Here is a 15,739-nt window from a genome sequence, read left to right on the forward strand (position 1 = left end):
AAGCAAGCATGGTGTTCCAAAACCCTTGAGCACTTCCACATTACGAGTACATTCGCTCACATTAATACGAAATGTAGCCGACGCACTTTGGCCATATGTAGGTAATATAATTTTCCACTTTTCCGGGACTAATGGCGAAAATATTCTGCTCAAGAAAAATAATATATACGCGTTCCTACTTACAACATTCCGGAGCTGCGGACTACCTAGCGGGCTTACCGTCACTGCGAGGACCCCCCGGAGGACACGGTGGAGCATACGGTCGTGGAATGCCCTGCATGGGCTGAGCACCGCCGTGTCCTCAGGGATGTGGTCGGCGACGGTGACCTCTCGCGTCCGGCATTGGTACAAGCCATGGTGCGGAGCGAGGGGGAATGGGATGCCGTCTCCTCCTTCTGCGAAGCAGTCATGCTAGCTAAGGAGGAGGCGGGGCGCGTGAGAGAACAATCCTCCTCACGCCCCAGCCGTCGCGAGAGACACTCCGGGCGTCGGGGATCGCGAGACGATCTCCGGCCACCGTAAGTGCGGGCCTGCGGACGGCGAGCAAGGGTAGCTCACCGCCCGAACAGAACCAGACCCGTGCGTGCGGCGCGTCGCGTTCCGCGTGCGCCTCAAAGTGCCATCAGACCATGATGCCTGATCCGGAGCTGCGGACTACCTAGCGGGTTTACCGGGGCTCCGGTTCGAAAAGCAGGAGTAGGAACGGGGTGGTTTTTAGTCAGTAAGAGTCTGACACTCCCTCTCGCCTCGCCCAAGGCGAGAAAAGCCATTGGATGATTTTCCCCCCTCAAAAAAAAAAAACAGCGGGCTTACCGGGGCTCCGGCTCGAAAAGCAAGAGTAGGAAGGGGTTGATTTTTAGTTAGTAAGAGTGTGACACTCCTTCTCACTCACACGAAACTCATACAACTGCGTCCACTGATCCACATCATCAGCAATGCCTACATGCGATGCGTACTGGTGCCGTCCTACGAAATGCGTACGATGCGTACATTTACAGGCTTGTGGACGCTTACCTTTAAACATCTGGGCCACGACGAAAAATGTCCGACATACATGATTAAATACAATAATTAAAAAAAATTGATAAGTCGATAAACAATTTTTGTTTTAAATTTTGTTCAATAACAAAGTACAAGTACGAAACCCTTCTCTCTATATCTTCAAACATTTACGATATTAGTAAAGACAACCTCATTTCTAAATGCCAACCAATCTTGACCTGTGAAACCCTAAAACAGTCCTTGGGAACGAAAAGCCCCCAAATTCTTTGTATCGCATTTTCCTTATTTACATACAGTTAAAGCTTCCCGAGGGTAACTCCACAAATAAGAAAGAAATCTTGGAATTCTATTACGTCATACATATGAGAGGGTAATAAAGTTGATTTCTGTATATACAGCGTGTAACAAAATACCCAGATACATCAAGAAGAACTGAAAAATACGGGTTGAATAGAATCTCTACACAAAGTTTCAGCTCAAAGTACGTTTAAAAAAGAAATTGGTACCAAATACTTGGTGTCGCATGGTTCTTGATTTTAAATCATACAAACGTATCACAACACTACAGGGGTCACTTGCTAATATTACGAAACATTTCTCCTGTAAATTTGTTCGCCTAGTACCTGTATCTACCTAATTTTGATGTTCGGTTTTTGGAATTTTGTGTATTGGAAAAATTCATAAGTTCGTTCCATGAAAATATAAGTTTAAAAAACCCTTCCCGTATCGTTTGTCATGTTATCTAGAAACCGTGCCCTTGATATGTATACCCCCTTTTTGTTACACCGTGTATATCTATATAATATATAATGGTACATGGGCATTTTAGCAAGTGGTAGGTGAAAGTAGGAAGCACTCTAAACATCTGCGAGGGTTGCCCCTACTAAGGGTGCTGAGGTTTTTTGTGAATTCGAACGAAGTTTGAGTGAATATCTTGGATTGTTTATTAATCTAGGTTCAATATTCTTGATTGTAAATTCCAGTTAAGATTCTCATCCATTCCTGCTATCCGAAATTTATGTCAAAGAATGAAACTAGCTTAATCACTGTTAAGCTTTCTGATTATTTCTCGAAACATAAATATTATACTAGAACTCACACGTTGTACAAGTGAGGTTACCGCAGGCCCAATTACCCCTCATCCCAATCTTCCCAGTCCCAGATTCCCCAACAGCCCTTAAATTCCTAACCCTCAAAAGGCCAGCAATGCACTTGTAACGCCTTTGGTCATTCGAGTGTCCACGGGCGGCAGCGATTGCTTTCCATCAAGTGATCCGTCTGCTCATTTAGCGGCTAGAAAACCTAGAAAGTGAAGCAATGTGAAACAGACTGCAGTAAAACAAACAAACACATTTCTCTTTTATATGATATATCACCTTTCATTACTTCTTCCATAATAAACGATATCATATTTAATCCTTACGCTTAAATGAATTGAATAAAAAGTCTTTAGAATCCTACCACAAAAATTAAAACAATGAATCGACTCAAAAGTTCACAACACTTCTACACCAAAAGTAGGGGCTTTCAAGAACCCGCGAAGTTTTCCAACAACAATAAAACAAGTGCCGCATGTACGTACTTTCTTTTGCTTACATTCACAAGATAAAACTCGCGTCCGTACTAAGTTTCTTCAGACAGACTCAAAAAGTAATGTTTTAGCTGCGCTTTTAAAACAATCGCTCTTTAATTCCATACTTCTTTCTACTGGCTGTTGCCCAACTAGGTCGGTGGTAAGGCTTTTTTATTGTTAGAACTAAAATACTAATGGATGAACATCATCGAATTAATTTAAATATTGGGTGTTCTTTTATTTGTGTGGGTGGGTTATTGATCGCAGAGCAAGGATTTGTTTAGGGCTCATGAAAATTCTTTGTCAAGTTAAATAGGCCAGTAGATAAATGATGTGACTGGTGATCGAACATGGATATTCCTATACCTCGACTTATATTTGCGAGCAATAATAGGGATGATGAGGGGCATGAAAATTAAGTATCTATTTAGTCTGTCAGTTAGGTGATGACCAAAATATTAGACACGTATTTTTTTTCATATAAAATAACAAAATTTAGATAAAACGAATCAAAGTTTAGGAGAAGGAACGATACGTTATTTTGCGTAAAACACCTAGAAGTGACGTCTCACGATATTTCAAATCAATAAATCTTCGAAAGTATTTGATTCTGGAAGAAAATAAAAAATACGTGTCAAATATTTTAAAATACCTACTCGTAATCTACAAAACGGACATTAAAATAAAAATTAGCCATCTACCCTATTGGCGCAATTGACACAATGGACTTCATAAATGTATCAACAATTTAACTTGGACACAAGATACTTAAAATGCCATAGCTTGTTCCTACCACTTAAATATTTATGGAGAAGTAACATGAAACCATAATTTAGAGAGATCAAAAAGACATTATGATGAAAGAACTGTTTACCATAAAAGTGTATGGGACCAAGAATAGTCCCCTGTGGAATCCCTCCTAAAGTTGAAAGGAATTATTGTAGCCATAACTTTATTATGACTGCCTTGTTGGTTGAGTGGGAAGAAGCGCGACTGCTGGGTAAAGAGTCTGTTACTGCTGAGTAAGTAATATAATAAGATTTTTTTAGTTAAAACTTTGATCCCAAACTAAGATATTTTTCTCCTGTGTTATGGATACGTTTACAAACATGCAATTTTACACGCAACATTACACCCAGACCCGAAACAACAATTGTTTTATGTTCATAATAATTCTCATTTTAGATGTCTGCCTAATATTTAACAACAAAAGCAGATGTCTAATATTTAACAAAAAAATATCAGACAATTCCTGTTATTTCTAAATATGAAAACTCATACCGTACGATATATTTTATATACTTTAGAGAACATAAAACGTTGATAGTTTGAAACAACTCACCATCAAAATAGGTCAATGATTCAAATTTGATTCAAGTACCAACACATCGATTGGTCTCATATAACCAACAGTGATCAAACTCCTCTCAGAAACTGAGGCTCGAGTATTTGATGCCGACTTTGATACACTTCCAACCGCATGCTACCAATATGTCGCTTGAATGCATTGCAAGGCTGATGGCGTCAAAGCAAAATCGATCGTGCTATATACGGGTTAAAAAGCAATTTCGTGTAGCAAAGCATCAAGCTGCTTGACCGAGAAATGGGGAGAAATATTGCACGGGCTTTTACGTGGGATTTCGATCGAATTATAGCGTTGCGGTGATTTTTCTTGGTAAGGTAAGGTAGGGATATTAAAACAGTAATGTCTTTATTGAAACACTGAAAGGTCATTTCCCGAGTCATTTCCACATCCTTTGTGGAAATGACTCGGGTTTTTGGTTAATTATTATGTTAGGCGGATCACCTGATGGTAAGCAATCCATGACTCCCGAAACACTAGAAGCGTTACAAGTGCGTTGGGAATTTAAAGGTTGTTGGGAAATTGGCTATTGGAAAGATTGGGAAGGGTGGTAATTGGACCTCCGGTAACCTCACTCACACAACGAAACAATGCAAGCGTTGTTTGACGTCGGTTTTCTGTGAGGCCGTGGTATCACTCCGGTTGAGGCGGTCCATTCGTGCCGAAGCATGGCTGTTTCACATTTACCCGAAATTAAATAGCCTCGGAGTTATATCGTACAATGCTTGATGACAAATGTATTCTTCTCTGCTCAAACTACATGGCATAAAATCGTAATCAATAATGAGTTTAGTAATAAAATATACAGAAACGAAACATAAATTTAATGTTACCTAAAATACGTGAGCTTTACTTAATTTAGAACCAGTATCCTAGGCTAGGAGGCAATAATTTAATTATTCGGCCTATCCCGATAGCCTGTGTCGCCTCTCCAATTTACCACCTTTTAAATGAAATTCTAAACGATGCTTTTAGAGATTGAGGACATGGAATAATAAAAAAGCAATCTGGTAAAATGGGGCTTCGGAAATTCTCTTATATATCCTTAGTGTTTGTGGGAAATGTTTTGTTAAGTAATCTAGAGGTTGTTTTTAATGTGATATTGAATAATTTGAAATATGGAAATTGACTCTTGGTATAGTTTGTATTAGGTTTTTTAATACCAAAGTTGGTATTATGTATTCATACCTGTTTTTATCGGTTTTTGTAACGCGGAGTCAAGATTTTTAGCCACGTTATATTTTTGCGTTAGGCATAGAGATCACTGGCACTTAATGATGAAAGTGGCTGTTACAATAAATTACAAATCAATTGTTCCTTTCCTTTTTTTAATTAGGATTAGTATATATTAATTGCTTTGCATTAGGATTGCGTCGTAAATCGAAGTCGAATCACCGTGAGATTACCGGAGGTCCAATTACCCCTCTTTCCAATCCTTCTAATTCCCGATTACCCAATCACCATTGAATTCCTAATCTCCAAAAGGCTGTCAATGCACTTCTACCGCCTCTGGAGTCCATAGGTGGCGATTGCTTACCATCAGGTGATCCGTCTGATCGTTTACCGGCTTATATCATACAAGAAACCTTCCTACCTACCTTCAATATTTTACCGAAGACCTAACAAGAATGTTATCATCCATGAACCTATGTTGGATACTGCACCATAGCATGCACTTCCACCTAAACTCACTTATACAATAACTTCGTTATTGGCTACGCCTGTGCACTTCCAATGCAGATTTATTGCTTCCTACCTGTAGGTTCTTTTTAAAACTGGTGTGATGTGACTGGGTGATTGTGGATTCAGTAGACATTTTGTCTGATTAAGTCTATGGTCAAATTATAGGAACGGATAAAGAGTGCTAATTAATAGTTTTGTTAGTAAGAATTGAACTATGTAATTTAAGCTTGTTTACTCGTAATTTTAACTAATTATTATTTAAAGATTTCAGTTTTTTGATAAGTAAACCTCTTAATTATTATGTTACTCACGTAACTGTTTGACGAGTAATGAGGCTTATGTTTATGAGCAGCACTCTGCGACACACAACGGCGCAACTGTCGCGCTGCTACTGGCAAGACTTGAAACTAGTCGAGTTCGTCGTCAAATAATTACGTGAGTAAGCAGAAAAAATTATAATTAATTTAGTATGTCACACGAAAGTTATAATTTAATCAACATCGTTTACCAGATTCTACGAAATGACAATAATATTTACTACATGTCCAATTCCATGAGATACACAATTCAATTACAAAAATTATACGTCGACTTAATTCTCCAGATATTTTGGGATTATACCGAGGAAATCGTTCACCCGTACCCACGAAGGCTATAAATGCCAAAGGCTCACATCAAAGACTAATCATATTATGGAATAGTTTACGATAGTATGTTGTATATTAAGGTTAAACCGTTCCATGGGTCTCAAAGTACTCTAAGACTTCAAAGGGTTATTGGGAAGTAATAAGGTTTTTCAACTCAGTGAATTTGGGAAATTATTTGCTAAAGCAGGGGCCCTATCTGAAGGTGTTTGTTATCTATAGCTGTTGCCTCTACTAGAGGACCTTTGTTAATAATTCCATTGTCTACTGGTCAGTCTCTTGGATCTTCTAACTTAGTTATTGTTTCAAGATAGTTGATTCTATTATTAGGGTTTTGTGCCTGATATTGTTAACTGATCTTTGCTACAAAGGGTCTGTATTAGACTTGAAACTTTGGTTTCAAAGACTAAGTTGTGGACAGTTATTAATAAGGAGCTTTGAAAATGTATAGCTTACATTAAACTATGGTATTTATTATGGAAAGACGTTAAATAGAATTGGCGAGATATTGGATCAAGGCCAGGTTTGAAGTACTCTTAACCATGGCTTATATGGTCAGATGCATGAATGTTATGAAGGCCAAAGAGATGTATGTAAGGTTTGTCTCAGATTAAATTGAAGTATACTAGGGTTGTCCGAAGTCTACCAACGGTACGTACCAATGTGACTTTTTGCATGTTTAGACATCACTGACAAACGGTGAAGGAAAATATAGTGAGGAAACCAAATCGCATTGAGAAGGCGTGGCGATTAAAGTTCAAACCTTCTCCGTGTGAGGAGAGGCCTTTGGTAAGCAGTGGCCACTTATGGGCTGTTGATATTGATGTGAAGACAAATTCACAATTTTGTGTACAGCATAAGTAACGTGCAGTTGATAGACGTGCTCCATCTTAGGCCGCATCATCGCTTACCACCAGACGAGATAGCGACCAAACGTCGACACATCTTTATATATATAATTCTTCTGTAAGTGTGTATGTCACTGAACTTCTCTTAAACGACTAGACCGATTTTGATGAAATTTTTTGTGTGTGTTCAAGGGGATCTGACAATGGTTTAGATTCACAATTTTGTCCGCTGGACAATGTTTTCTTCATCACGACAACGTCTGTCGGGTCCACTAGTCAAATATAAAAAATAATACTGAAGTTTTGTTTTTAAAACTTAATTCTGACGTTCACTGTACCCTCTGGCATTATGTCCTAGCCCTTACCACTAAACTAACATTTTTTTCGGAATATCCTTATTAAACATTTATTTTACATATCAAAAATAATGTTCGTTGGAAAAAATACCCTGTTCGTTACGGCTAAAGTTTCATTTTTCCCTTCATTAAAAATAATTGGTTTCTTATAGTCGTTTTTTTTTTCAGATCATATAACGATGAGGAGGTTCGGAGTTTACACGACGATGTTGCTTTACAAGGTAAGTAGGTTAACAAGAGTTGTTAGACGAAGCGATTGAGTTTTGGTTTTCTTTTTAATTGTGGATGAATTCTCCTTGACTATTATTATATTTGCTTTTGAACATGTGGTATACACATCATACGCAGAAAAAGAAAGTATGAGATATGCAGGGTGTAAACGGAACACTCCAGAATAGAATCTATATTTATGCTAATGTATGAAGCTGAAGAATTTGTTTGTCCCATCCAATCAAAGAATAAAAAAGACGGATCACCTGATGGTAAGCAATCGCTGCCGTCCATGGACACCTGAAACACCAGAAGCGTTACAAATGCTTTGCCTTTTGGGGGTTAGGAATTTAAGGGTAGTTGGGGAAGATTGGGAAGGATGATAATTGGGCCTCCGGTAACCACACTCACGCAACGAAACATAATGCAAGCGTGATTTTACGTTGGTTTTCTGGGAGGTCTATCACTCCAGTCGAGCCGACCCATTCGTAGCAAATTATGCCTCTCCCACACTTAGTTCTCACACAATTAATAAAAGTTTCTACATTGACGCCACTCTTGAATAACTCTCCAATTATAGAATCAACCATCACGTCGGCGACTAAATCAATACGATCCGATATCAAGTTCCTGAATAATAGCCGGCAGACGTATCACGTTTTAAAGACCACTTCATTTTATTTATAATATAATTGTTGGGGGAAGTAATAAAGTAATGAAAATATTACCCAATATGATTAAACTTAATTAATATTTCTCTCTGTATTGATTCGATAACCAGTTCGATCGAACCGATGCCTTGTTGTTGGTTGGTTGCAAAATCGATATCCTAGCTAAGTACCTCGAGTTTAATTCCCAAATTCGACAAAGTATTTTAAAAATGTCTCTACAATAACATAGAGCTGAATATCCAGAATTTTCACTTTGTATATGACTTTCACCAGTTATGCTATACTAGCTTCTGCCAGCGGCTTCGCCCGCCTTTTCCTACGTGTTATTCCAGACCATAAACTATATTTGTTCCAAATTTTAATACGACCACTTCAATCGTTTTGACGTGGTTGAGTAAAAAACATACACACAAACACATAAACTTTCACATTTATAATATTACTAGCGACCCGCCCCAGCTTCGCATGGGTGCAATAGTGATATATTATGCATGCATTATACATTTAAACCTTCCTCTTGAATCACTCTACCTATAACAAAAACCGCATCAAAATCCGTTGCGTAATTTTAAAGATTTAAGCATACAGACAAACAAAACAGAAAAAATAGCGACTGTTTTATACTATGTAGTGATAGTACGAGTAAGACTCACCGGTTTCTTTCTTTACAGACACAAACACACAACACCGATACAGAAGAAGTTTACAAATGATGATATCACAGCATTTCAGCGAGACTACAGTAATGCCTGGCGTTGATGTAAGTATGTAAAGGATTTATTACTCTGCTCAAGACTTTTTCTCAAGAAATATTACGTAATTCGAGTTTTTACTTGGGGATATTTTCTTTCAAGGGTTTTGTCTTAGCAAAACACTGACTACTTTGAGAATTTCTTGAAAATAGGGTTGGTTTCTAACATCGTGTTATATCTCTAGTTGTATTATATCTATTGTCTAGTCAAGGCGTATTGTAATTAAAAAAACATTTAGACTGTATGGTCTCAAACTATTTTATATCTTCATAAATTTATGAATAAATAAATTTTATTATTAAATGCAATTTGAAGCAATAGCATAACACGTAGTCCGTCGGTGTAGGTTACACCGTAGCACTGCTACGCCGTAGCATGGTTACGCCGTAGTACTTCGACGACAAAGTACGCGTAGCAGATATCCGAGTAACATTTTTACTAAAAACAGCCAATTAGAGAGATTTTGTGCCATTTGATTTGTTTATTTTCCTTTAAAAATAGTAAAAACAGAAGAAATTGTCGATCTCTTATTGGTTCAGTTATTACTGTTCAATAAATATTTATGTAATCAAGTAAAGTGTTACCTTATTTATTTAAATGGGCCGCTACGTCTCTTTGTACCCAAACCCAAGGGATCCATAAGCTTCCCGGGAAAAATTTGCATGTCTTCCTTTATAGAATTTAATTATTTTTCTTTGCTTTTTTTCAAACGTGATTGAACATTGAGTAAGGGATTGGGGATTCCTCAGGGTCTTTTATTGGGTCCAATAATTTTTATAGCTACAAGTATGTACAGTACGGTTAAGTATTGGGGTTTTGTCCTTTTTATTATTTTGAGATTCTTTGAGTTTGTATTATTTTAATAACTACGATACGATATACGATACATCAATCATGTGACAGAGACAGTGAAAGAGATAGCTCTTTCATAACAAACTCATACGTATTTTTTTTTGTATGAAACAAAAAATACTCTTCATCAATAATTTATATTTACTAATATATTCTTCAAATACCTCTCATTAAAGCCGTAGCAGATACTTTTAAAGCTCCTTATATTAGTGAAAATTCATGAAATAAATTTAGTATACGTTATTCAATTCAAATTACATTTAATACTGACTACATTTCAGTATGTAAATAACTGCTATTACTCTGAAACCTGAATATAAACTATTACGAGCTCATATTCAACCAAAAACAAACTCAAATATGAAAACAGAGTTCAAACTCTAGTCTTTCAATTCAACGCCATTTTAAATTCAACATTGTATTATGTTCTACAAAGCTCTTTGTTTCACCATTTCAATTTTATAATCCAATTGAATTTCTATCGTATTCCCCTCGCTGTAAAGTTGGTTATTGGTTAAAGGTTAATCCTTTTACTACTATATACAGTTAAATTTCGTTCATATTTTGTGGGTGTTAAGGTTGGTTTTTGGTTGCAGGTTAGTCTGCAGTGCACTTTGAACGGACCGCATCCTGGAAGATTTGTTTGGGAAAGAGATGGTATTGTTATATCTTCTAATACTGACTCCAGGTGAGAGAAATTGCGTAATTTATCCTTTTGAGTTTACGTAACACCAGATATTTTTAATCAATTTATTTAAAAAAAGAGGTTCTCAATTTGACTTGTACATATGTCAAATATATGCACGTATGTATTATCCCACCCAAAACATAAATGTGAAAGGATGCCAAGTTCGATAATATTGGAATGCTTCGCCTATAAAAGAAGTGAGATCTAAATAAGTACCAAGTTCCATACACAGACCTCAGTTAAAAATGATATAACAAGTTGGCAAGTTTTCACACACTTTGTTATAAACCTACTAAACGCAATGAGTCAAGTATATAATTTTCTATTAAAACTTGCCAAGTTATATCATTTTTAACTGAGGTCTGTGTATGGAACTTGGTACTTATTTAGATCTCACTTCTTTTATAGGCGAAGCATTCCAATATTATCGAACTTGGCATCCTTTCACATTTATGTTTTGGGTGGGATTTCATTTATTTTTGTAAGGTTTATTTTCTTTTTTTCTTATTTTACTTTACTTTGACTAAATACAAACCTTCGTAACGAATTTTAGGTCGGTACGACCATTGGAAGATATAGATAATTTTTTTGTTTTAGTTCCTTAGGGGTATGAATTTACACCTTCATTATTTTTAAAACCGACTCACACTTGGCCATTTTCAGATTTTTTCCTTTACCTTGACCTAAAGACCTACCTCCATGCCAAATTTCAAGTCAATACGACTATTGGAAGTGGTCTAGGTTTTTGATGAGTGAGTGAGTGAGTCAGTCAGTGAGTGTATAGTAAAAATAGCGATTTTCTGACGTCAATATCTCAAGATCTACAATAGGTACATTAATGAAATTTTGTATTTTAGATAAGTAAGTAGATCTCGATAGATACTAGAAATTTCATATGCGTAGATAAAATAGATTTTGAGTTATAGGTGGGTCGAACTTGGCCCGAAATGGTTCGTGTAATATAACCCACGGCCGGTGTGTCGGTTTTTTTGCTCGAACTTGGCGGACACACTGCCGTGTGTCTAGATTGTAGGCAAATATCTCGCGTTTGGCTGAATCGATTTTGATTTTGTTTTCAGTTTTGAGCATAGTATTTATCAGACTTAGGAGAAGGTTTTAGGGATATTGCCTGACTTAAAAAAACATGGAGGCGGTAAAGAAAATTGAAGGCAGCCTTTTTTTAAACAGTAATTTACATTTCCTTAAATTGTCAAAAGTGCTTATTAAGTTCAACACGTAATTTTTATTACGTATTTCAAAATAAAGCAAATAAAAAATATGGAATTGGAACACCCAGTATAATAAACACAACACTATTAAAAAAAGAAGACTGCACGCTTAAAAAGGTATCCTTCACACGATTTCAGCACGTTTCAGAAATAGATTCGATTACAGTACCGAATCGTATCCGAGTCATTCTGGGATGCATTCGAGAGTATCGATTTTAAATTTATATCTCGAATAGAGTTTACTATTCGATACCAAATAACTCAGTTATATTGTACCGTCCATTCATGAGACAGATAGATGAAAGAGACCTGCAGATGACCCGTATGAGACAGAGATAGACAAACAAAATTGGTACTAAGGATTAGTTTGAATTAATCTATACTTGAACGCGTTAATCTCAGGAACTACTGGTCCGATTTGAATAATTCTTTTTGTGTTGGATAGAGAATTTTTCGAGGAAGGTTATAGGCTATAAATCATCACGCTACGATCAATAGGAACCGAGGAGAGCGGGTGAAACCGCGCGGAAGTAGCTAGTCTATAATAATGAGTAAATCTATAATATAAAAATAAGTCGGGTTTTCCTTCCTGACGCCATAACTCTAAAAAGGTTGGAAAGGTCTCGGGTTCCGTTTGTTTTGTTTTTTGGGTCAGGTGAAATATAGTTGTCCAATTTTCGGTGTTTCGAAAATTTCTTAGTAGTAGCACGGAGTCTGAAAATGAGCCCGGTAAGTATATGGCAATAGGCTCACCACCTATTAGATGGTACTTACAACATAAATTGTGAAACGTGTAGGTGTACATTGTACACTGGCATTAAGTGTCATAATTTGCACCTCTGCCTATCCCTTCGAGGATAAAAGGCATGACGATATACGTGAGTAAATCGTGATTTTTTTTTAAACCTTAAAATGTGTCTGGATACGGCAGATATTCTTTTAACAACCACGTATAACCAAACATTGGTTTACCAAAGATTTCCTTTGATATAAATCCAACCAATATACACAGTATATGCAAAAAATCGAGTAAAACCAAAAAAAAAAATTTACGTTATTTGCGAAAACCTATTGAAACGCGAACTTGTTAATTACTTCGCAAACATTATTTGCATCTGTAAATATTACGGGAATTTAAATATATCACACATACACGAAATTCAATGTTTATTTTAATTTTAAATCTTTGTACGTAAATCTTGTTTAATTTATAGCCACTATTTTTATTGACTTTTGGTTTTTAATTTTTGCTGGTAGTATCGATGACCGAATGTTTTTTTTATGGTAGCCGGTAAACGAGTAGACGGATCAACTGATAGTAAGCAATCGCCGCTGTCTATGGACACTTGAAACACCAGTGATGTTACAAGTGCGTTGTCATAATGACTAAATTTTATTTTAATGTCCGTCTTGTAGATTATTTTAAAACATTAGACACGTACTTTTTCTCTTCTTAGGGAGACAAATACCAAAAATATTGATTTGAAATATCGCGTAACGTCACTTCTAGGTACATTTTATACCTAGAAATGATGTATTTGCTTCCCACTTCAATTCATTGCATCTAAGTATTTTTACCTGCCTATACGTGTGTAATATTTTTTCATTACATAACTACCGGACTAAATAGATTTTTAATTTTCATTCCCCGTCATCATCACTATTATGAACTGGTATGAAAATACTCTGTTGTTTCAGATACGTAATAGGCCAAACAATGGCACCAGATAACGGAGTAGTAACGCAACTAAACATATCACATTTGAGGGTGGATGATGGTGGATTATTCTCGTGCGTGGCTCACCATGGGGACAACATGGTGGCTCATAGTGACCGGCTTAATGTGTATGGTAAGTTTTTTCATAAATTTTTTGGTATTAACAATATTGTTTGTACTTTTTCTCCTTGGGAGAGACGAGAGAGAGTGTCAGTATCAGACAATGAATTCATCCAATAAATTTTTCTTTGTGCGAGGCGAGAGGAAGTGTCAAACTCTTACTGACTAAAAACCACCCCGTTTCTTTAACTGATTTTCGAGCCGGAGCCCCGGTAAACCCGCTAGATAGTCCACAGCTCCGGATCAGGCGTCAACCCTACTGGGTTCTATCTGTGGTGGTCTAATGGCTTTTTGAGTACGCACGGGTCTAGTTCTGGTCGGGCAGTGAGCTATCCGTGCGCGTCTTACCGCTGCAATGACCGTGAGCCCAAACTTTATACAGTTAGTGCTGTAACTTTGAATTAAAATATAGACTTGAAACTTAACTTACTAATTTACTTACCAAAGTTTACAAGCTAAAATAGTACCTAAATTACAATACAATAAGGTCCTAATTACAAGCTTCTCTACATATTTTAAAATCAGTGTTAATTCTTAACATTTTTTTCACCTTATTTACATCCTAATCCTGTCTAATCTTCCTCGTAAAATCCAGACGATTTAACATTCTAATCGCTACAAAAACAACCTAAAACAACCTCTATTAATACTGAGTGAAGGTCTATTTTTTCTGTTCAAATTACTTTTTCTTTGTACTGACCGTTTTATAGCTAACAAAAAGAGTATAATATACTACGGAACAATTGTTTTGAATTTTTCTTTAGGACATTAAAAATATGTAAGCAAATGTCTTTATTAATCTTTGATTACCTAATTATACAAACTAGTGGTCGCCTAGTGGTCGAAATTCGACCATATACGATTTAATTTACAATACCACTTAACATACGTTCAAGGATAATTTTTATTTAACTCAAATTCAAACAAACTCTTTTATAACGCATCATGAATAACCAAACCTCCTTCAATGAAAAACCTCTTTTCATATGAGACGTGAGAATATCATCGCAATGTCTGTCAATTTTGACGTTTTGTCAAATACGATCAGATACTATGCATGTGTGTGTAATGTTTTATTTATTGATTTAATGTACTTTATAAGCATTATTATTGAAAAATATTAGCGTTATGGTCTTCTCCTACACATAAACTATAAGTATACCAAATTTTATGCTCCTACGTCCGCGTAATTTTCGTAAAAAAGAATATAAAGTTTTTGCATCACGTATTAATATATAGATAACTGGTGAAAAGTGAGTTATACATTGGAAATAACCACTTCTATCAACAACTTCTTTGGTGTTTAGAATAAAAATGTCATACTCTTTGTTCTTTATATGAGGGGAAAGACAGTTAGGCGAGAGAGAGTGTCAGTCTGATACTGACTTAAAATCACCCGGTTCTTACTCCTGCCCTACTACCTACCCCTTAAGCGATTAGCGATGAAAAGGCTACTTTAAGCAAACATTATATTCTGATTCGAAGCTGCGAACTACCGGGTTTACCGGGGCGCCAGCTCGAAAAGCTGGAGTAGGAACGGGGTGGTTTTTAGTCAGTAAGAGTCTGACACTCCCTCTCGCCTCGCCCAAGGCGATTGGTTGCCCTTAAAAAAAAAGCATACATTATGGTATGGCGACCCTCGTTTTGACATCTAAAGCATTCAATAAAAATTGATAAAACTCAAAATCCCCACAGACTACGAGTATTAAAAAGCTAGCATTCAACCAGCCTTTTAAACCCTACACTTCAAACAACAAATGACAATATCAAACTCGTCTTCAGTTTCTAAAATTCACGGATCAAATGTTCGTTACTCGGCTGAATTGGTTGCACTGAAGCCTTTCCTGAAATTCAGGCATGTTTCAGAAGTGAAGTGTATTCTATACAAATAACGTGGCTCTAGGAAACGGTCGATTGATGCCAGGTCAATGCTTTGTTTTGCACATAGAAACTTTAGACTGAAGATATGAAGTTGAGGCGTATTTTGTAAACAGTATTTGATGGCATTTATGTTTATGCTGTAACTAATAT

General features: G+C 36.5%; 1 protein-coding gene across 1 annotated transcript in view; it reads left to right on the top strand.

Annotated features, from left to right (window-relative positions):
• Window positions 1-15,739, top strand: part of LOC118279332 (cell adhesion molecule Dscam2-like) — a 101,519-nt gene that overhangs the window by 11,161 nt on the left and 74,619 nt on the right. Inside the window, exons 3-6 of the mRNA XM_050698506.1 lie at window positions 7,638-7,690; window positions 9,022-9,110; window positions 10,551-10,642; window positions 13,570-13,721. Coding sequence (XP_050554463.1) covers window positions 7,638-7,690; window positions 9,022-9,110; window positions 10,551-10,642; window positions 13,570-13,721 — 386 coding nt within the window. The remainder of the gene's footprint in view (window positions 1-7,637; window positions 7,691-9,021; window positions 9,111-10,550; window positions 10,643-13,569; window positions 13,722-15,739) is intronic.

Source organism: Spodoptera frugiperda, chromosome 14 (assembly GCF_023101765.2).
Source record: "Spodoptera frugiperda isolate SF20-4 chromosome 14, AGI-APGP_CSIRO_Sfru_2.0, whole genome shotgun sequence".
NCBI classification, from domain to species: domain Eukaryota; kingdom Metazoa; phylum Arthropoda; class Insecta; order Lepidoptera; family Noctuidae; genus Spodoptera; species Spodoptera frugiperda.